The 22,576-nt window shown below is 42.5% G+C and overlaps 1 protein-coding gene across 1 annotated transcript; it reads right to left on the reverse strand.

Annotated features, from left to right (window-relative positions):
* Positions 1–326: 326 nt before the first annotated feature.
* ADAT2 (adenosine deaminase tRNA specific 2) lies at positions 327–22,554 on the reverse strand. Its single transcript, XM_090279928.1, has 6 exons — positions 22,358–22,554; positions 11,434–11,538; positions 4,749–4,899; positions 3,436–3,542; positions 1,027–1,099; positions 327–933 (listed from the first exon to the last, which is right to left on the reverse strand). Exons 1-6 carry the CDS (start codon positions 22,451–22,453, stop codon positions 890–892), a joined length of 576 nt encoding a protein of 191 aa, XP_090136054.1. The 5' UTR covers positions 22,454–22,554; the 3' UTR covers positions 327–889.
* Positions 22,555–22,576: the final 22 nt, after the last annotated feature.

The raw sequence follows: 22,576 nt of genomic DNA on the forward strand, positions 1-22,576 counted from the left end.
TAAAAAGCAAGAACTGTATTCGGTTTCAGTTAAAACCGACCATTCTATTTAGTTGCGCAACCAGCATTCCCACCAGCAATGGCTGGCCCATTCTTTTTGCCATAATCTGTATCACCCCCTCTAACATGCTATTCTGTTTATTATCTATCTCCCTGCCCCACGAGGGCAAGATTCTCTGTTTTGTTCACTGATTCACAGGACAGCTGCTCAGTAACAAAGAAGGAATTGTCCCAATTATGCTTTTATCTTTTAAGACTGTCTTCAAAAAGGCACAAATAAGGTTTTACTTTAGCAATATGCTGCAATTGAAAATGACACCTAAACACTTGTTTTAAAATAGGTGTTTATTCTAATTGTTTTATTAAGGTGAAAAATCTGTTCTGAGGACCATATAATCATGGTCTACCTGGATAAAACTCACGTACAGTGTCCAAGAAAGTCGTGGGCCCCCAACACCGTGGGAGAAAACAGTGGCTGCAAAGAGGGAAGACTCGCTTCTGCAACACCAGGCGTGGATGGGGGTCCACAGCAGCACACCCCAGTCTGGACACGCCAGTCACTGAGTCTGGATGCTCCTTCCTCACAGCACTTCCTGGGCTGGGCATCACAGTTTTGGCAGGAAGTGTACTGCACTGCTTACTAATTTCTAAAACCTCAATCTTTCAATTTCCCCCCTTTTCAAAATATTCTTTCAGCTAGTGTTAAAACCAGTAGTTGATTACAATTGTCAGGCTTTGTAAAGGTGCTAATTTGTTCCTTCCACAGAGGAAATGACGAGAGACCCTTTTCCCACAGGTTAAGGACGATATATAACATGTGATTCAAAGAGGTCACTAGCTGTCAGTTGAAGAATTTCATCCGGGGGCATTTGTCCTTCATTAGCTCAAGTTCAGGATTTCTGACATTCCTTTTTCCGAACCTTTGACTTCGGTGCTGTGAAGAGATAGGGGAAAAGGAGAAAATGAGGAGGTAGGCCCATGTCAGGATTTAAGTGAGGGACATTATACACAGCAGCAGAAAACTGACCGTTTGGATTTTCTTGTTTGTAGAAGTTCTTTAACATTTCCACTGCCTCCTCAGCCCGATAGCCAGGGATGCACTGATGAAATGAGACAGTTGAGAATGAACACAGGCCTACAATAACATGTGCGGTAGCCCATAAAAAGGCAATATATATGTCATTATGTAAACATTTTTCAGATGTTAATACACTTTGTAGATATCAGTAAAACAGGAAGTATATCTCCAAAAGAAGAGCTGGATGGCCTGTCAAACGTCACTCTGAATCAACTAATTATTGTTTCACAATCAACTACCATTGAAGTTACCAGCTATTTAATCTTGGGTAAGATTCTTAAGCTCTCTATGCCTTAGTTTCCTCACATGTAAAATGAAGGTAATTATGGCAATTAACCCAGAAGGATTTTGTGAGGATTAAATGGGAATAAATAAAATAAGTACCTGGTGCATCAGAAGTGCTCCTTACACATTAGCTATTTTTCTCTGCTCTTATTTACTGGTGGCCCGTGAAGTGTTTGATGCTATAGAGCTATGGTTGGCCGTACACAGCTAAAAATGATCAGCAAAAAAGGGTTTTTATATTTTTAAAGGGTTGTTTAAAAAAAAAAAGATGTGACAAAGACATAAATGGTTTTCAAAGGCTAAAATTTTTGTATCTGCTCTTTACTTACTATAGAGGATTTTTTTAAAGTGTTCAGTCTATTCTATGTTTGGTATCTAATTGGGGAGAAGAGATCAACATGTGAATGAATTAGATATTGTGATAACAATAAGGATTTGAAACTTGAACTTGATTTAAAGACAGAGAATATTTAAAGAGGCTGAACAGAGCACATTGGGGAAAGAGTAAGAATAAACTTGGGCTGTGTGTGAGGAAACCAGCTGGTGGGGGCAGGGGTGATTATAAAGGGAGTATAAGAAAAAAAATTAAAGAGTTGCAACAAGGTCAAAATAGATAGGGCTTCAAAGGCTTGCCACAGGAGTTCGGACCTGATAATGTTGCACCTTCTGAGATGCATGAAAAGCTCCAATGAGCAGAGATTTCAGGGAGCACATCTGGAAGTAGCAAGAAGTAGAGAAAGGGGCTGGTGGGCGCAGTCCGCTGCTCAGAGTGAGCCTCCTTTTCTCTAGTGCCTTCAGTCAGCCCTTGCCTGGGCCTACAGAGAGAGCCTGCATAAACTTTCCCCATCAAACCAAATACGAGTTCAACCTGTTTAAGTCCCAGATAAATGAGATCGTGCGGAACTTGTCTTTCTCTGTCTGTCTTAGCATAATGCCCTAGAGGTCCATCCATGTTGGTGTGTCCAAATGGCAGGATTTCCTTCTTCTTTATGACTGAATAAAGAAGAATAATATTCCGTGTGTGTGTGTGTGTGTGTGTGTGTGTGTTTATTTCATATTTTCTTTATAGAAGCAGAGAGCAGAATGGTGGTTGCCAGGGGCTCAGGGGTGCTGGAAATGGGGAGACACTGGCCAAAGGGTACAAACTTTGCATCATAAGAGGATTAAGTTCCAGGAATCGAAGGTACAGCATGGTGACCAGAGTTAACAGTGATATATTGTACACTTGACAGTGCTATGACAGTAAAGCTTAAATGTTTCACCGTAACAATGAGAAAATGGTGATTATATGAGGAGAAGGATGTGTTAATTAACTTTACTGTGGTAACATGTCACAATAAATATGTCTATCAAATCAAGTTGTAAACCTTAAACTTACATAATGTTATATGTCTAGTATATCACAATAAAGCTGGGGCAAAACCCAATGACCTCCCTTCTACCCTTCCCCCAGGCAAGCTGCCACCCTAACCCTTCCTGAGAATTTTCCAGAATCATGGTTTTCACTTTTGGGGCTCTCATTTCCTCCTCATCCTCATCCTCAATGGCTTGTGCTCCCAGGACTCCACTCAGATATCAAGGGCAGAAAAAAATATAATGAAAATACAGGTATTGATTGCTACACACCAAAAATAGCAATCACGTAATAAAAGTACTAAATGTGTGCAAAAATATAGTATTTACGGTAAATGTCATCTACTGTCACTGTCAGAGGCCAAACGTCAGACAAACTTGGTACAGCATGGAGCCAGGGAGTGTTGAGAGAGGAAACAGCAACAGCAGTAGTGCCTCCAAACATACCTGAAAGCCTGGGTGAAGAATGCCCGAAGATACCTCGGAAGGCTGGGGATTCTCCTTTCAGCAGAGATTCTGCTCATTCTGAGCTATGCACTCACCTGGAAATGACTGCCTGTCAGCTAACACTGCAGCATAAACGAACTGGTCTGGCAGTCCTGGGAGCCTGTCTGGTTCTAGCATGGCTTCTGGTATACCCGCCACATGCTTCCTATTCACAAGCCCGTGATGAGATAAAAGTAATCAGAAAGAAGGAAAAAGTGTAACAGTTCATGTTACCTGAAATGGTCTCCCAGTATTTGGTAAATCAGCGGAGGCAATATCTAGAACAGAGCCACAACCACCAAAACGTTCATTCTGACAGCCATATACAACCAGCGGGATTTATAAGAGAGAATTAAGGTTCTACAGAGAATGTGCAGTTCAAGACAAGACAGAATTTATACCAGCCATCCTAGAGAGGAAAGCTCATGCTACTCTTTAAAAACAATTAAGCTTAGCCCTCAGCCTGAAAATCACAGGATCCAGTTACACAAAGAGATTTTAAGGATTTAGAAAGTAATATCTCACAATTGTAGGCATAATGAAAACTAAATAGGTAGCTCGTCAATGTTTACAGTTTGCTGTTCTCCCCTGTTTTTCCTAAATCAGTTTGTTTGTTTGTTCGTTTGTTTGTTTTAATCATCAGAGAATTGTAGTCAGAAAAGAGGCAAGGATTTAACCCAGAGATTTTCACCTTTTAAAAACAGCATATTGTTCCTTGTTCTTTCCTCAAATAAAATATACTCTGTGCCCCTGCACAAAGCAAACTAAAGCGGAGTCACTGTAAGGCAGGGCGGGGAGAGAATTCTGCTGACCATAGCTGCCCTTTTCATAAAGTAGAGATTTTACATTTTATCAAACTCAAAATTCTCTGCATTATTTTTAGTGATCGGATTCACACATACATAGTCAACTAATTAGATAAAAATATGCGAGTATGAAACTGAGTATTTAAATTATTAAATTTATTTATTTTAATCTTGAGACTAACTTGCAGCACTCTATTTGCATCACTTACTCTATGAAGGACACAATTCAAAGAGCTGTAACTTTATCAACTTCCCACTTACTTACAACTATATCATAAATGATTTGTTTTTTACTGTGTATTGTCTTCACACTTAAAATTTTCATGTTTGCAATAGGTCTTCATGGCAAAAATAAAGAAATAAAAACATGCAAACAGAGAAAGAAAATTTTTAAATCACCAAAATCTATTATCCAAAGGCAAGACTTGGGAGCATGTTCTTCATACCTTGTCTTATGCACAGTTTTTCAATCTACTTTAACTTAAATTATGATTTATCCTTATATAAGAGTTCAAATTAGTGCTAGGCTTTTCTTTCTCTAGCTTATTTACTAGTTAAATCTTTATAGAGATTTTCTTTAATTTTTATATTTTTACTAAAAATATTTTGCCCAAGGGATATTACATTTTATAATATTCATCTCCTAGAATTTGTGTCCTTAGTCTGTTTTCATATATTAGGAACGGGTCATGTGCCTGGCCACTTTCGAGTTCACAGACATTAAGCCAAGTCCAAGGATACTCATCAGGCGGAGAGCACATGCGCACATGACGCACGGCTCCACGGTGACGTACAGCACAGTGCGCTCGAACACATCAGAGGGACTCCTGCCACTTCCACGACACCAATCCAAGGCCTGGTCGATGGCCACCATTTCCGCATGTCGAGTGGCCTGAAAAGAGAGAGGAGCTTCCCTTGACAATGTTTGTGACATTTGCCAAATACTCAAAAATAAATACAAAAAAAAAGGCGCCTATTGTTTCTGCCGAGGTTTATAAAGAATAGAGGTTTCAGGACACCCTTAGCCGCTGGCAATGTATTCCCCAGCTCAAGTACCATGACCTCACCAACAAAAGACATTTAAGTTAATCTGAAAGCCGTACAAATTATGCTGTATTTTTAGTTAAGTACCTAAAAACTTGAAGGACAAGCTTTCAATTAAAATGCCACAGAGAAGCTACGTCTAAAAAAAAAAAGAAAAAAAGATAAGCTTAGCATTTCTGAACATTTTAGGGAAAGCTTGAAATTGTCATAAGGACGTGCTCCGGTTTCAATGTGTTTCCAAGGCTGTCGCTGACCTGACTCTAAGCAAATCTGTATTAACTTTACAGGAATGTCATCACTTACATGTTCTTTGGGATGAGATTTTAAATGCTGGCAAACTTGAAAGAGAAGCAGATTTTTGGTTTAGGTCTCAGATACCTCATGTAGGCAGTAGAATATAGGAGAAATCACACAATATTTGGAATCAACCACATTTAAATTTGAATCCTGACTGTGACATTACTAATTCTGTGGCCCTGGGCAATTACATATCTTCTCTAAGCCTTGGTCTACCCATATATAAAGTGGGATACAATGGTATCTATGACTCTAAAAGCAATCTGAATTATAGGAAGCTAATGCTATATAATGCTGCATATAGACCCTGCTATGCAGCAATTACCATATTTTTTGCACTATAAGACACACCTGACCATAAGATGCACCTAGGTTTAAAGGAGGAAAACAAGTAAAAAAATATTCTGAACCAAATGGTGTACTAAAATATTTAATAAAATATAACAAAATAATATTTCAACCATGTAAAGTGAACAGCATTCAACAGCGGTATTAAGAACCATCATCACTGTCATTAACAAATGAGGAGAGACTTTAAGGTTCAAGTACTCTTCTAGTTTTCTGGGAACCCCAAGAACTCATCGCCACCAGTGTCAGAATTTATGAAGCTCATTTGTTCACAATCACTGATATCGCTTTCTTTGCTATCTTCATATACGATACTATCTTCAATTCCATCTCGTCGGCAGCCGTCCGTCTCGAGAGACGATGGCGTAGCTTCCTGAGAGTCTATCTGCACCGCCGAGAATGGCTGTGCAGTCCGATTCGGGAGTGACAATCCCTGCCGCACTTGGTACAGGTGAAGGCAGATGGCTGTTGTTGCTGCTGCTGACGCTGCTTCCGCCTCGATCTTTTCTGGGCCGCCTCCTCGTTGCGCGCAGCCTCTGCACGTGACGTACCTTGCCTGACCGCGAGCCTCCAGGCTAGGCGGTCGTCTGCTTGAACTTCCCATGTGTTGAGATTGATGGAGCATTGTGTCATGTCCTTTTTGCAGATGTCTTTGAACCGCAGTTTTGGGCGCCCTGTCATCCTCTTGCCTTCTGCTAGCTCGCCGTAGAGGAGGTCTTTGGGGATACGGCCTGCATCCATTCTTTTGACATGGCCGAGCCACCTGAGGCGTCTCTCGCTAAGAACTGCATGCAAACTGCTCATATTGGCTCGCTTCAGCACCTCGGTGTTGGGGACCTTATCCTGCCAGGCGACATGCAGGACGCGTCGCAGGCACCTCATGTGGAAGCTGTTGAGTTTCCTTTCGTGCCTTGCGTAGGTGGTCCACGTCTCGCTGCCATAGAGGAGAGTGCTGAGTACGCAGGCTTGGTAGATGCGCAGTCTGGTTTTCTCAGTGAGGCTGGAATTGTTCCACGCTCGCCGGTTCAGTCTGGCCATAACTGTGGCTGCCCTGGCGATTCTCCGGTTGACCTCCAAGTCGACTGACAGAGAGCTCGAGATGGTGGACCCGAGGTAAGTGAAGTCGTTGACAACCTCCAGGGTGTATCCGTCGATGGTGATGCATGGGGGAGTCCCCGTGCCTTGAGCCATAACATTCGTCTTCGTCAGGCTGATGGCTAGTCCGAACTCCTTGCATGCATGGGAAAGGCAAGTGACTAGCTGCTGGAGTCCCTCTTCGGAGTGTGATGTCAAAGCTGCGTCGTCGGCGAAGAGCATCTCACGGATGAGCACCTCTTTGACTTTGGTCTTGGCTCGTAGACGGGCCAGGTTGTAGAGCTTGCCATCGGATCTGGTGTGAATGAAGACACCCTCGCTGCAGTCCTTAAAGGCGTATTGGAGGAGCATGGAGAAGAAGATTCCGAACAGCGTAGGCGCGAGGACGCAGCCCTGCTTTACTCCGCTGCTGACTGGGAAGGCCTCAGAGGTTGCGCCGTTGTAGGACACCGTGCTGTGCATGTTGTCGTGAAAGGACATGACCACAGCAAGCAGATGTGGTGGACAGCCAATCTTCCGTAGCAAGCTGAAGAGTCCGCTTCGACTGACCAGATCAAACGCCTTCGTGAGGTCGATAAAGGCGAGGTAGAGTGGTTTATGCTGCTCGTGACACTTCTCCTGCAGCTGGCGTAGGGAGAAGATCATGTCCACTGTTGAGCGGCCAGCTCTGAAGCCACACTGGGACTCTGGGTAGACGCGGGAAGCAAGGGTCTGCAGGCGGGCAAGAGCGACCCGGGCGAATACTTTGCCAACGACGCTGAGGAGAGAGATGCCCCGGTAGTTGTTGCAGTCGCTGCGGTCTCCTTTGTTCTTGTACATGGTGATAATGTTGGCGTCTCTCATATCCTGGGGGATGTAACCCTCCTTCCAGCAGAGACAGAGTAGATGGTGGAGCGGCTGTAGCAGGACTGGTTTCCCGCTCTTTAGGATTTCTGGAGGGATTCCGTCGCTTCCTGGTGCTTTCCCGCAAGCAAGGCGGTCGATGGCTTTGCCGAGCTCTGCCGCAGTAGGTGGGGTGTCTAGCTCCTCCATGACTGGTAGGTCTGGGATGGCTTTAAGAGCAGTGTCTGTTACGGTGTTCTTCGTTGCGTACAGCTCGAGGTAGTGCTCGGTCCACCGCCGCATTTGCTGTTCCTGGTCAGTGATGACCTCACCTGTCTTGGACTTAAGGGGGGCGATCTTGGAGGGGATTGGGCCTGTTGCCTTCTTGATACCCTCATACATTCCTCGTGCGTTGCCTATATCGGCGGCTTCCTGGATGCGTCTGCACAGGTTTAGCCAATAGGTGTTGGCACAGTGGTGGGCGGTCTTCTGGACTTTGTTCCTGGCAGCCCGTAGAGCTTGAAGTGTACTGGGAGTGGGCGTGACCTTGTAAGCCAGTAGGGCCTTCCTCTTAGCCTCGATCACGGGTTCCATTTCTTCCCAGTGAGCCTCGTACCAGTCAGCGTTCTTCCGCTCTTTCTTCCCGTAAGCAATAATGGCGGAGTTGTATATGGCGTCGCGGAGACGTGGCCAATTGGATTCGATAATGTCATCTGCCGCCACTCCCTCGCCGAGTGCATCTTCCATCTTGTTGATGAATTGCTGGGTCTTAACTGGGTTGCTGGCACAACTGGTGTTGATGCGTGGGCGACCCTTCATCTTGGAGTGGTGCAACCTCTTCGGCATTATGCGCACCTTGCTTACCACGAGGGCATGGTCCGTGTCACAGTCTGCACTGTGGTAGCTGCGGGTGAGGAGGGTGCTGCCAATATCCGTTCTTCTGGTGATGACGAGGTCAAGCTGGTGCCAATGACGGGAGCGGGGGTGCCTCCATGACACCTGGTGGATCTCTTTGCACTTGAAGAATGTGTTTGTCACGCACAGGCCGTGGTGACACAAAAGCTCAAGCAGTCGCTGACCATTCTCATTGATCTTTCCTCTCCCAAAGTTTCCAAGGCAGGTGGGCCAGGCCATGTGGTCGGCTCCTACTCTTGCGTTGAAGTCTCCAAGGAGATAGAGAGCGTTACTTCTGGGAATCTTGGATAACGCTTCGTCCAGTGCATGGTAGAACTGTTCTTTCTCTTCGGTGGTGGTGCAGAGGGTTGGGGCATACGCGCTAAGAATGCTGACTGGGCCGAAAGTTGTTGACAATCGGAGGGTAAGTAATCTCTCTGTGCCATCTAAGGCATTGCTAATGCCACATTTTTTGAATGACTGTACAATGGTTTCACCATTCACTGACAGGTCAGGTAATACACATTATGGTCTTTGACACAATATTTGCTTCATAAGATGCACAGACATTTTGCCCCACTTTTGGGGGGAAAAAATGTGTCTTATGGAGCGAAAAATATGGTAATTATAATACTCATGATTATCACATTTATCAACAAACTTATACTGAGTGTTAACTACACACAGGCCACTGTGCTAGATTCTGTGTGGAATAAAGAGTCTCTGTCCTCAACAAGTGTAAAGCCTGGTAGCATAAGCAGAAAGGTGCTCAGTGACCTGTGACATAGGGCAGGGTGTGAAAAGTGCTGGTGAAGTGGCCCAAGTACCATGAAAGCCAGAATTACAAACTCAGAGCTAGAAGGTAGGTTAGAGAAGAGGTTCCCAAGCCTGGTGGCAAACCAGAACCAAATGGGGGAGCTTAAAAATAAGTGTCCCCAACTCGAGTGCTTTTAAAAAATCAAATTCAGATTTACTAAATCAAATCTCCCCATAGTTCTCACTAAGCACTTGTTGAACTGAATCATTTCAATCAGCTTCCTCTTTTATGGCTCTGTTAGGATGTATTAAAGACATACAAATGAGACAGGTGGCGGCAATGGTGACATGGGGCGGTGATGGTGTCAAAGCCAAAAGTAGGACTGAGGTCTCCTCATGTGGGATCAAGCGTCTTTCTATAGTGTGATTATAGGACGATCTTCTATAGGACACAGAATACCAAAATAGATCCAGGTTCATTTCAAGGTAAAGAAGTAACATAGGACATTGGCTGTTAGATGGATGTTGTTAGGACAAAGTTCTCGTTAAAGAAATTGTACCAATGCACAAAATACAAATAGGGAGATATGACAATTATCTAAAATATAAAATTCTACTCCCAAATACAAGCATCTATATATTAACTAATTGTTGTATTACACTTATTAGCTATCTCACAGGTATTTTGACATACACATAATAACTGCTTTGTGAATCTGGGTTCCCACTTAGCATGTATTTTGCTAAATCTCAGTTTTATTTCTGATACATGCAATGGATGAACTTTAAAACCCTCATAGCACTGGTACCAACACCAGCTTGTTCCCTGGCTCCCATGATCACGCAAGAAGATCAAAGTCTGTGTGAGGGTATTAGGGTTATAAGCTCTCCTTGAGCCCACCTAGTACTTCTTACAATCATAAAATCTGGTATTTCATTTACACTTACCATGGCACACTGTTGTGATACCACAGTCAAGAAGTGTTTCCTCAATTCATGAACTTCTCAACCTTACCACAATAAATTGAAAGTCTCATGACCTATTAACGATTACATACTACACGTAGGTGTCCCTGGCTGGTTTGGCTCAGTGGATTGAGCGTCGGCCTGCGAGCTAAGTGTCGCTGGTTCGATCTTCCAGTCAGGGCACATCAGAGAAGGAAAACTCTGACTCCAAAAAACCTCCGCTGCCTTGCGGCATACCTCTTCAGGGGAAAGGCTAAGGGAGTAAACCCCGACAGAAAATCCGGAGCCGGAGTCCCTAAGGCGGTTTGACGTTGTAGTCAACACCGGCAACTCCTGCGGCGCACCTGAAGCCAAGCTGTATTGACTCCGTCTTTCCCTTGGATCCTTCAGCTGCGAAGAGAGGGGGGGTCTGCTGCATGGGCAACAGCAGACCCTCCATATCACCCTGCCCAGGCTCTGTAGCTTCAGCTTCACTGGAGAGGACACTCCAGCGTCATCGCAAGATGTCGATTCAACACGGGAGGAGACAGATACCGTGTCACTCCCGAGTCGGACTGCACAGCCATTCTCGGCGGTGCAGATAGACTCTTAAGAAGCTACACCATCGTCTCTCGAGACGGATGGCTGCCGACTACACGTAGGTACACAGAAAGAAGCTAGTGGAGACTTTATTCCACTGAATTACCTGAAATAAGAATAGCTCCTTTATATATAGCTTCACCTCCAAAGTTATAAATTGAGGGTGATTTTTAATTTACTAGGAGCAACACATTATTTAAAATTACTAAAGAATATGAGTTAAGTTGATATGTTTTATAAAGTGGAATTTTCATATCTTAGATTTGCTTAAAATGGAGACACTCATTTCTTCTACACTGACACTCCAATGTCATAAAATCGCCTCTTAGGTTTCACTCAAGTGCAAAAAAGTAAAGCTCCATAAAATAGGAAATAAGCTCCAAAGATTTTATTGGTTCATTCAGTTTTTCTGAATTTTCCAAATTAAAAAAAAAAATCAACACGTATCACTTTTATCATCAGAAAAAAAAGTCATTAAAGAAAGAGAGAGATGTTCAGGGAAACTACCCTTCCATTGACACCTCCCGGAGGGTACACAGACCCCTCTTCTCACCAACTGTGACGACTTCGCTCCACCCCACCCTCTCTGCCCTGATGCTGCGGTTATACCACTGAACGCACATACGTTTTTGGTTTGATTAACTTCATTTCGTCCCTTCCCCACAACTTCGTTGTTGTAGACCAAAAGGCATCCAACAGGAACTTCAGTATTTTCTAGAGCTTCTCTGGCCTGAAAAACAAAGTGGAAAATCTCAGGTGCAATGTTCAATACTTGAAAGAACTACAGGGGAGAAACAGATGCAGCACGAGCAGGAAACACGCGACGAATGCTAGAACAGAGCAAGGCGACTGACCTTTGCCTTTTCTCAAGTACAGTCCAGGACTCAGCGCCTTTGTTCCCTGTTGTGTCCATACTAAGGGAGACTCAGGAAAAACATCCTGTTCTGAGGTCCTGAGCCCCTGATTTTTTTTTTTTTTTTCTCCCTGGAAGCAGAGGGGATCAAAAGGCTGTTATTGACTCTTGTTCTTAAATTGCCAGGGTCTGTGCACCTTTTCAGGGAGAGCATATGTATTTGCAAAGAGATAGAAGAAGAAATAATATTTATAAAACCTTTCTTAAAATCTTTCCTTGTTGAAATTCTACTTGCTTAATTCTGTTTCTCTAAAAATGACAGAAAATATCCCCTCGAGTTCCAATGACATTAAGGTGACCAGACTGGAAGCCTCCCTGCACCCCCAATTTCCGCTCTAAATGAGGCAAGAAAAGCTGAGGAGCAGTCGAGGTGAAAAGGACACAACCGCTTTGGAGAACGTTTCGGAAGTTTTCTTGAAAAGTAAACAGACACATCATCTATGGACAAATTCCACGCCTGAGTCTTCATTTAAGAAAAGGGACTAGACAGGGTGGGGCAAAAGTAGGTTTATAGCTGTGAATATGTAAAATACAGCTTATTTTTGCATTATTATTTATTAATTATCATATTTTCCATACAAACCACTGTAAACCTACTTTTGCTCCACCCTATATGTCTACGGAAAAAAAAGAAAAGAAAACTAAAAGAATGGTCTTACTAGCTTGACTCACAACAGGCAAAAATCTGGGAACAGCACAGGTGTGCATCAACAAGGGAACAGATAGCCCAACTGTGGCCTTTTCACACAGGGAATACTACTCAGCCATAAACAGGAACGAACTGCTGATATACACAACAGGTTGGCTGAGTCTCAGACATGCTGGGTAACAGAAGTCAAACACCAAGCGTCCACACCGCACGATTCCCTTCACGAGGAGCACTAGGCCGGACAAAACGAAACTACAGTGATGGACACGAAACGGGATATACAGACTGACTGACTGGAAAGGGACGCAAGGGATTGTCTGGGCTGGAGAAATTTTATCCCATTAAGGGTGAGGGTTGCACAGATGTTTACAACACTCAAAACTGAATGAACAATGCGTTGAAGACCTGTGCATTTCCCTGTATGTAAAGTTTACCTCAACTGAAAAATAAGTTTAGGAGCAATTCCACCACCACCATCCCAGGCATGGCAAACCGTTGTTCTATTTGCAAAGCCTCCCTCTTTCCCCTACTGCGCGTTTTCCTCCTGGCCCTTCTGCTTTGTGAACCCCAGCAGGCAGCTCCAGGGCCCAGGACAGTGAAAGCATACCTTTCCCGGGCAGACAGCAGAAGCAGGCAGGGTGTATCTGAGCACATCCTGATACTGCCATTGAGAGAGCATAAAGGAAGGGTGCTAGGGTACAATCATTTCCATTTGACTACAGTTAACCCAAAGCCAGCTGTTTGCAGAAAGGCGCATTTCTTATTTCGGCAGGCCAGAAGACACTTCGGAAGTGTAAGGGTAGGGCATATAGACACGTGCCATAGGGCACGTGCAGGGCAAAGTTGAAGGCATTGCTGAAAACAGTGTTCTTTCTCCTTCACTAGCCTCTCACTCTCGGCTGTACTTTAACGTAGCAATAACTTCCTATCATAATGTGAACATGGGTTCCTCAGCTCCTTCACGTTCGCTCAACAAACACTTTCCACGTGGCCATAGGGGAAAGGAGAGGCACACCAGTGGCAATCAACTGTGCCTCCTTTCTACTCTGGAGTAGGGGGCTAGAAAGATGGAAGGTGAAACTCTCTGAAGCGGTGAGACTATATTCTTCAGAACTGTGTCATGAACTACCCACGGGCTGATTCTGTCCCAGATCTAAAAATGGTGAAAGCATGCCTAGTTTATGCCAAGTTGGAAAGTCTGAAGAGTTCCAAGGTCTGGTGGATACATACAAATAGTCCAAACGCACTATCAGCTACTGTTAAAGGAAGCCGGTGGGGGGGGGGGGGGACCGCTGGCAGTGAGGCAGGAAGGAGGAGCTAAGTGTCATCACATCAAGAATGTAATTTAAAATAAGCTTGGAATCACACATAACCCCAGGTTCACATGAGAGACAAATCATGTATTTTTCCAACAAATATTTGTGAAGGATCTTGAGAGAAGGCAATTATCCTAGTGGTCCTAAATGCAATCACATGATCGCAGAAAGAGAGATTTGGCGCAGGAAGCAGAAAGCAGAAAGCAATGTGATGCTATACTGACAGTTTTGAAGATGGAGGAAGAGGCCATGAGCCAAGCAAGGAATGTCCCTCTAGAACAGCAATTTCCAACTGGTGTGCCGCAAGAATTTTTAAAACATGCAATACCCGACTATTTAATCAGAGGCACTGACCTCTTTTCTCTGAGACTGTCAAATTAAAAAAAAAAAAAAAAATGACAACAGCAAATACAATAATAGCTGTCCAGAATGAATAAATCAAAATTATACCGATTTTTCATGAGACTGGAAAAAAAAATAATTGTGTGTGTGTGTGTGTGCCACAGAAATTTAGTAATTAGTTTATGTGTGCCATGAGACGAGAAAGGTTGAAAATCCCTGCTCTAGAAGCTGAAAAAGGCAAGGAAACATATACTCTGGAGGCTCCAGAGGGCGCTGCGCCCTGCCGAAACATTGGTTGTGGCCAGAGAAACTGATTCCAGGCTACTGGCCTCCAGAGCTACAGGAGAATAAACTTGTGTTGTTTTATCCCACTAAGTTTGTGATTCTTTGTTACAAAAGCCATAGAAACTAATACACCTCATTAAGAGGAATAAAATACCAACTAAAACTGGAAGAAGATAATTGCAAACCACATATCAAACAAAGATCTAGTATCTAGACCACGTAAGGAACTCTCCAAAATTCAACAAGTAAAAAAAGCCCAAGCCCTGGCTGCTGTGGCTCAGTGGATTGAGCGTCGGCGTGCAAACCAAGTGTCACTGGTTCGATTCCCAGTCAGGGCACATGACTAGGTTGCACACCAGGTCCCCAGTTGGGGGCGCATGAGAGGCAACCGTACATTGATGTTTCTCTCCCTCTCTTTCTCCTTCCCCCCCTCTAAAAAAAAAGACCAAAAAACAATAAAATAAAGTAACCTTGTTAAAAAAAAAAAAAAAGCCCAAACAAGGCCACTAGAAAATGGACAAAATATATTAACAGAAATTTCACCAAAGAAGGCATACAAATGGCAAATAAGTACACGAAAAAATGTCCACATCATTAGTCATTAGGAAAATTAAAATTAAAACCACAATGAGACAGCAGTTTGCACCTGTCAGAATGGCTAAAATGAAAAGTAAAAACATCAAATGCTGCTGAGGCCGTGGAGAAACAGGACCGTGATACACTGCTGGTAGGCATATAAAATGGTACAGCCACTCTGGAAAATAGTTTGGCAGTTCCATAGAAAGCTCAACATGCACTAAATGTGTAACCCAGAAATCACACTCTTGGACATTTATTTACCCAGGAAAATAAAATCTTAGGTTCACACAATAGATTTCATACATAGGCATGAACATTTGTAGGAGTTTTATTCAAAATAGCCAAAAAACTGGAAGTGCCCAAATGTCCGTCAGTGGGAATACTTAAACGAGCGGTGGTACATCTATACCGCGGAAAATTACGCAGCAATAAAAAGGAATTACTATGGATTGACTCAACAACTTGGATGAATCTCAAGGAAATTATGTTGAAGGAAAAAAGAACTCTTAGAAGGTTACATATCCTTGTGTGTAACATTTCTGAGTGACAAAATTAAAGGTATGGAGAACAGACTAGTGGTTGCCAGGGTTTAGGGTTTGGGAGGGGAGGGCAGCCATAAAAGGGCAGCATCAGGGAACCTGTGGTTACGGAGCAGTTCTGTTAGTAATTAAACAAAACTGAACATGTGACAAAGTTCCATAGAACTACACATACACATGCACGTACACACGAGTGCATATAAAGCTGATGAAATCCTTATAAACCTTCAGGCTGTATCAATGTCATTTTCCTGGTTTTGATATTGTATTAGTGTTAATGTAAAATGTTACCACTGGAGGAAACTGGGTGAAGGGTATATGGGCCTTCCCTGTACATGTTTTTGCAACTTCCTGTGAATCTGTAATTATTTCAAAATAAAGTTTTTTTAAAAAGGTGTAATAAATAGAAGCATGTTGGAATGCAGATTGAGAGAAACCTGGTAAGGCAGTAGGAAAAGCAGGAGTGTTGGGTGTGATCCAAGACCCGAGAAAAAAATGAACCAAGAAAGAAGAGTCAATGAGGCGAGGCCACTTGGGAGGAGTGATGGAAATGAAAACCAATGGCTTGAAGAGGGACTTATCTGTAGGTTAGATGTCTAGCTTCTATTCCAACAGATTGTTATGGCTATGTTGCAATAAGCTTGCAAATAAGAGCTTACAATTTACTGAAAAACTTGCAGGACTATTTTAAGCACTTTATATGTATTAATGTATTTGGCTTATAACCCTATGAGATAGGTTCGATGATCTCCCCCATGTCACAGATGAGGAAACCGACACACGTAGAGGCTGTGAAATTTGCCCACATGAGAGGCTGGAACTAGAGCCCAGGCAATGTGGCTCCATCCATTCATTAGCTCAACAGGCATTTGTGGAGCCCCTGTCAGGTGCCAGCTCCCTCACCGCTTGGCCACTGCTCTGCCTCTAATTTCTGCTCCAGTCAGCAGGGATCAGCTACTTTCTCAGTGTTTGGGGTCAATGCAGTCTTACTTCAAGGGACAAAAGGAGAGGGAACACTGAGCAAAACAGTGAGATACAGAAAGTTTAAGACTAAAAACACTGCAAGCGAATAAACAAACGGGGAGACCACATGACAAGGATTTTCTGTAAAACCATGTGGAAGAGAATCCAAGACAAAGTGGAAGGGAGGGGGTGGCAGCGGAGAGGGAGAACCTGTACTGTTCGGTGGGGTTCCAAGTCTTGACTTGTCCACCTGAAACACTGAGGTGGGGCAGCACCCTGCAGAGACCCAGCAGCGTCTCATCCAGGCCTCCAGGGGGCTGGGCTTGTGCCTTTTGTGCTTTCCTATGGATTCTTTCTTTTTCCTTCCAGCAAATTTATCTCCCTTTACTCTGTTTCCCACCTCTCATATGCAGATTCTGAACCACAGAGTCGACCCTTGAAACACATGATTTTGAACTGCAAGGGTCAATTGAAAAAATCCTCCTATAAGCAGATCTCTGCAGTTCAAACCCACATTGTTCAAGGATCAATTGTATATGTGTATATATGTATATACAAAAATATGTATATTTGCTTTGCTGTCAAGTTCAAGATAGATTAAATTAGGCTGAAAATAATCTTCTATCCATCCCATCTCATACTTTCCAATACTCCCACCGCCTCTTCTGTCAAGTCTGATCATTTCTTTATAAACACAAAAGAACTCAGGCAAAATGGGTCTGAAATACGTGTAGGGAGATTTTAATTATCGCATCTTTTAGGGGAGAGGACAAAGCTCAATTACTTGGTCTTCCATAATTAACAAATTAACCTCTTTCAAAATTGAAGAACGAAATCTGTCTTCTTCCCAGCCCACTCACTGGTCTTCTCTTTGTCTTTAAATATCATTTTTGCTCTAGTCAAGGGCAGCTGGTTACAGATAATGACAGATCTGGAATGGAAGAGACCTTGTAGTTTCCCGAAAGCCATTGCTCTTATAACCTACTTTCCAGTGAGGTGGTAGTAAAGTGGGGGAGACTGGGCACAGACTCCTGATGAGTCCCCAGATATATTTCCTATCAAAAAAAAAAAAAAAAATCCAGGGAAAGAGCAATTTAGCCAGAACAACTCTTAGGTAGAAAGTAATAACATCCAAAAGAGAACACTGCAATGGTTACTGCTAGTGACACTTAGCTCTGTTTCCCTCTGTCAACTTTAAATTCCTCAGCCTGGCACCGAGAGCCTCCCAAGTACCACCAATCCTCCCCACCAGCCAACACAACTGGCCTAGCTTTTCATTGTTCTTCCAGGTCCCTGGTTCTGTGAGAATTGGACGGAAGTTATGGACTTTCTCACACCAAACAAACATAGGCACACGATGTTGTGATATACAGTTTCAGGAGGTATAGATTCCCTAAAACCTGGGCCCCACGTTAGAAAGCCCTGTTCTACATGGAGCTGAATCACCTCCAAACCAAAGACAAAGTCCTTAATTTCTTGGTAGTTGTCAGTTCCTCTGTGTTGGTTAACCTTTCCCTTCCTCTCCATCAACCCATATCCTTTTTATTCTTTGTTGAATTCAGTAAGCACCCCAATTTGATGCCAACTGACCCACTCAGGACTTTGTTGCCTATCATCTCATAGCACTTTATATCTATCTCTTAATCTGGATGCTGGACATGTTACTTATTAACTTTTTCATTAGTGCATGGCTTCATTTCACCTAGCACTAGCACAATATTACACTAATACAAGGCACCCATAAAATGAATACTGCAATAATATATGATGGATTTATTCTAGAACACTTGCTTTCTTGAGAGATAGATAAATATAGTTAGATAAACACACACACTCAATCTCTCTTTTTTCTTAATTATAAATTAAGATATGTTGAAGGCAGAAAACTTGGGGACAAAAAATCCACACATCAAAAAATAAAACCACTTAGTTATTACAATGTGACAGAAAATTTTCAAGCTTTTTCCTATGCTTGCATATACATAACAATGGGCAACACAATTTTTGTTGAGTTAGATCCGACACTTGTTTTTGACTAAGTTTTGGCATCTGAATCCAAAAATGACACCAGGTTTTCTCTAAAACATCAACTTTTTAAGGTACAGGATACCCTCCCTTTGCCCCCAAAATCATACAAAATTTACATACAAAGGAAAATAAAGAAAAAATTACCTGTATATACTGTTTATTTAAGAGTTATTTTATTCATATAAAGGCTATATATTGTTACTGTAAGTCAAATTGTGTACAAGTAGTAAAGTTCTGCTACCAAACATACACATTAAGGTATTTTATCTTTTCAAACGACAGGCTAGGAAATGCCAAAATGAGATACTTGAAACAGTCTCCTTCAGTTGGCAAAGCTTTAAAAATTGCTTCATGAGACCCAGTTTATGTGCAGAGGTGGGAATATAATGTTCTTTCTGTCAACAAGTGGCTCGTGTAGAACGTTTGGATCACCAGGTTTGAGGTCAGATCTTGGAGGCCAATTCAACTCCACCCAATGCTTCTCATAAGCTCTGCTGTCCCACAGACACAGAAAACAGGGATACTCGGTGTATCTGCGTTGCTGACAAAGAAAGGAGCAGACCATTTAAAGGTCAACACAGATGATCCAATTGTGATTGTGATATTACAACAGACTCTATGTCTTCATATTCTTCACGAAAACAAACTGAATGGCCAATTGCGACTGCACCAAATAAATTGCCACTGTGAAGGAGGACACATTTCAAGCTCCGCTGTGAGCTATTGATGACAGTAGCTATTCAGTGGCGTTATAGATTGGAATTCCCAGTTCCTCCATTAAACCATGTATGTTATGGCAATACACAAAGCCACCGTCACTTCGAAAGTACTGCAGAAATGCACTTTCTCTTGATTGAAAGTAGGATACCTTCGTTCCTTTATCAAGCAAGTTTTTCTTGTGCAGTCTTGATGCTAGGAGTTCTGAAGCCTCTTTGGATAGTCTCAAATCTTGTGCCAAATTATTCAACTCATGCTGATCAAATTCCTTACGAACTGAGTCATCTTCAATTTCAAAATCTTCATCGTTGCTCTCACTTAGTTCTTCACCATACTCCTGTTTTTCGAAAGAGGGTAGTTCAATGAAAACTGGCACTGGGATTTCAGCTGAATGAGGCACTGGGCGTATAGCTGATGGTAGACTAGGAAACTCTATTTTACATTTTTTTTTTTGTTCTATCCTGATGTTTTCACTATACAAAAGTAACAGTCATTTGAATGATCTCTGGGCTCTCACCAAACCATAGGTATACCAAATGGCAATTTACCATGTGTCTCCTTCGTCCACATCTGTAAATGCTCAACACACTGCTAGCACACCTTGTGAGGGACCCAAGACTTATCTTGATCACCAAGTTTTACTTTAAAATATGCAAAATAGGCTTGCCTGACAATTGCGCTTATGTTTGTCCTCTGACTGAGAATGGTGAAACTGCCACAGATATAGCAAAATGAATCAGGGTTGTTTAGGCACTTAAAATGAGAAGTAGCAGAAGCAGACATGATCTGAAGGAAGTAAGTACATATATAAATAAAAAAATAAATTCTGCTAACTCCTTGTATACAGACAAGAACTTGGACTACACTTCAGAATACAATTCACTATATAGAGCGGCACACAACCTCTCACCACACAGTCTCATGTGTAACTGAATGGCCTAGACAAGTAGGAGCCTGTTGCTGGTCTCCAAGGTCATCCCCCACCCCTCCCCAGTCGAGGGAGGTTTGCTCTTAGCCAATAAGAGAGCACTAGTGCTTCCCTAGATCCAGGCTCAATCCAGCCTAGAGTGGTCACATTAAGATAAGCTGTACAGAAAAAACTTGACGTGATAGAAGAAAACTACCTGCAGTTTTGAAATCAGCCTGCCTTTTTAAGTCTAAAACAGTGGAAAAATCGAACTCAACAGGAATTATGTTAAAAATTGTTCCCCTGTGAATTGGAGGTTTTTGGTTTTTTTTTTTTTTAAGTCAAATATATTTATGCTATATATACATTTTAGCAGCCCATCTTTTTCGTTTAGAAATATAAACATTGCCCAATTTTGGGTAATATTTTTCAGCACATGATTTTTTGTTGTTGTTAAATGTTGCACAGTGTTCCTCTCTATGAATATATGATTCATTTAACTGGTCCTCCATTGTTTGACATTTATATTGTTTCAAATATCTACTGTTATAAACAAGTGAAGAACCTCCCTACATATCTTCACTAATATCTCTATTACTTCCTTGTAAATTATTTCTAGAAATAGATATAAAATACAAAGGCCTCCTACAATGTGATTTAGAAAATAAAATTAATAATAAAATTGGGCAACAGATATGTCTAGGCCATTCACAGAAGAAAAAAAATTCAAGTGTCTAATTAGGAAGCTCAATCCATAGTAGGTCAGGGTCATGAGAAAGTAAAATGGCACGGAAATCCAGTAGAGTGTATGCTGGAAAGTAGTGAGCAACCAAACTGCAGTACAGGGGTGAAAACAGATGGCTAGACACAGCTTCACCCTCACCAGCCTTCCAAATCTGAGGAATTATTTACATCTTTGTCCCCATGTGAAAATGGGGACAGCAATATGTACCTCATATGAGGAGCTTACATATTTACGGCCCATATGAAACACTGTTCATAGCACTGAGTCTAAAACATAATAAGGGTGCCACACTGTTACTTACTGCCTATATTTGTTTCCAAGCCTATACCCTTAGAATTAGATGCTGTGATGATTAAAACAATAAGAACCCCCATTATATGTTTAGCTCTCCAAAAGAAAACAGTCATGAAAAATAGTGATTTTACAAAACAATAATAAAGTCTAGAACTTTAAAGTTTAATAAATTTATCAAAGAACAACAACAAAAAAGTTACACAGATGTTGCTCTTACCTGCAACACTGCCGAATGTTAAAAAGGGATATTTCAGAGCTAGTGGGAATAGCTGTAGGACAGAACATTCTTATATACTGCAGCTGGAATTGTGACCGCTTCAGACCAATACCAGCCAACAGAACCTTTTGTAGTACGGGAAATGTCCTTTGATCTGAGCTGTCCAATATGGTAGCCACTGGCCATGTGTGACTACTTAGTACTTGAAATGTGGTTAACATGACTGAGGAACCGAATATTTAATTTTATTTCCTCTTAACTTAAATTTAAATAGCCACATGTACACTCAATAAATATCCGTGCAGTAAATGAAGACATAATTATGAACTAATTAGCTTTAGGAGTCCAGAGACCAGTAAGGACAGGATGAATATAATAAAAAACATGTTATGAAAGATTTCTTTTAGAGCAGCTTTAGAGACATGTAAAACTGAAGGGCATTTCATAAATGTATATATGTGTGTGTGCCTGTACTTATATACATATACATATATATGCCAAATACACTTTTATCCCTACTAAAGAGCTCACTGGCGCACATTAAGTATCCGTAAAGCTTGGATTATACACAAATCTTATCCGAGCGCTCCTTAAACAGAAGGCAGTAGAATGGATGGATGCATGCATGCATGGATGTGTGGATGAATGGTAGAATCTGGCTGTATAGGGATTTGTTTTTATCTACTTCCTACCAGAAACATCCTCAGCTTCCTTCCTTCTACAAGATGGGGTCAAGGGGTCATAAACACAAAATAATGTGTCTTGGCGGATTTGCGAATGTGTTCACAGTAAAGAAGGGTACGTACCACATACGTGCCTACACCAACTGAATAGGGATATATGACGCATACTTTAGGCCAGTGAAAAAGAAATAATTTCTTTATTTCCTTTCTTCCTTCCCCAGGGCTACTGTGAGAATAGGCTAAAGCCAGCTGTTTACCTAAAACGAGATTGTGGTGACGAGAAAGCACCCGGGACCTTTGCTGAAATGATCGGGGTGGGAAGGGAGCCGGAGAAGGTCCCCACCCCCTGCATCTACCGCCCCGTTCTCTCACCATTTGCATGGCCGCCTCCATCCACTTTTCGATCTCCTCCGCAGACACCGAGCACCCAACGCCGGCGGCCGGCGTGGAAGCCTCCTCCGCCTCCATACCGCGCTGGGGCCGCGGCGGCCAGGGCCAGACGCCTCCGCGATGGGGGAGCTCTGCGCCGGAACTCGGCGGGTGCAGGCCATCGTTTCCGGGGGAAGTCGAACGGAGACGCACTCGGGAGCG

This window comes from Furipterus horrens, unplaced genomic scaffold (genome assembly GCF_987537825.1).
Source record: "Furipterus horrens unplaced genomic scaffold, mFurHor1.1.pri manual_scaffold_6, whole genome shotgun sequence".
Lineage (NCBI taxonomy): Eukaryota > Metazoa > Chordata > Mammalia > Chiroptera > Furipteridae > Furipterus > Furipterus horrens.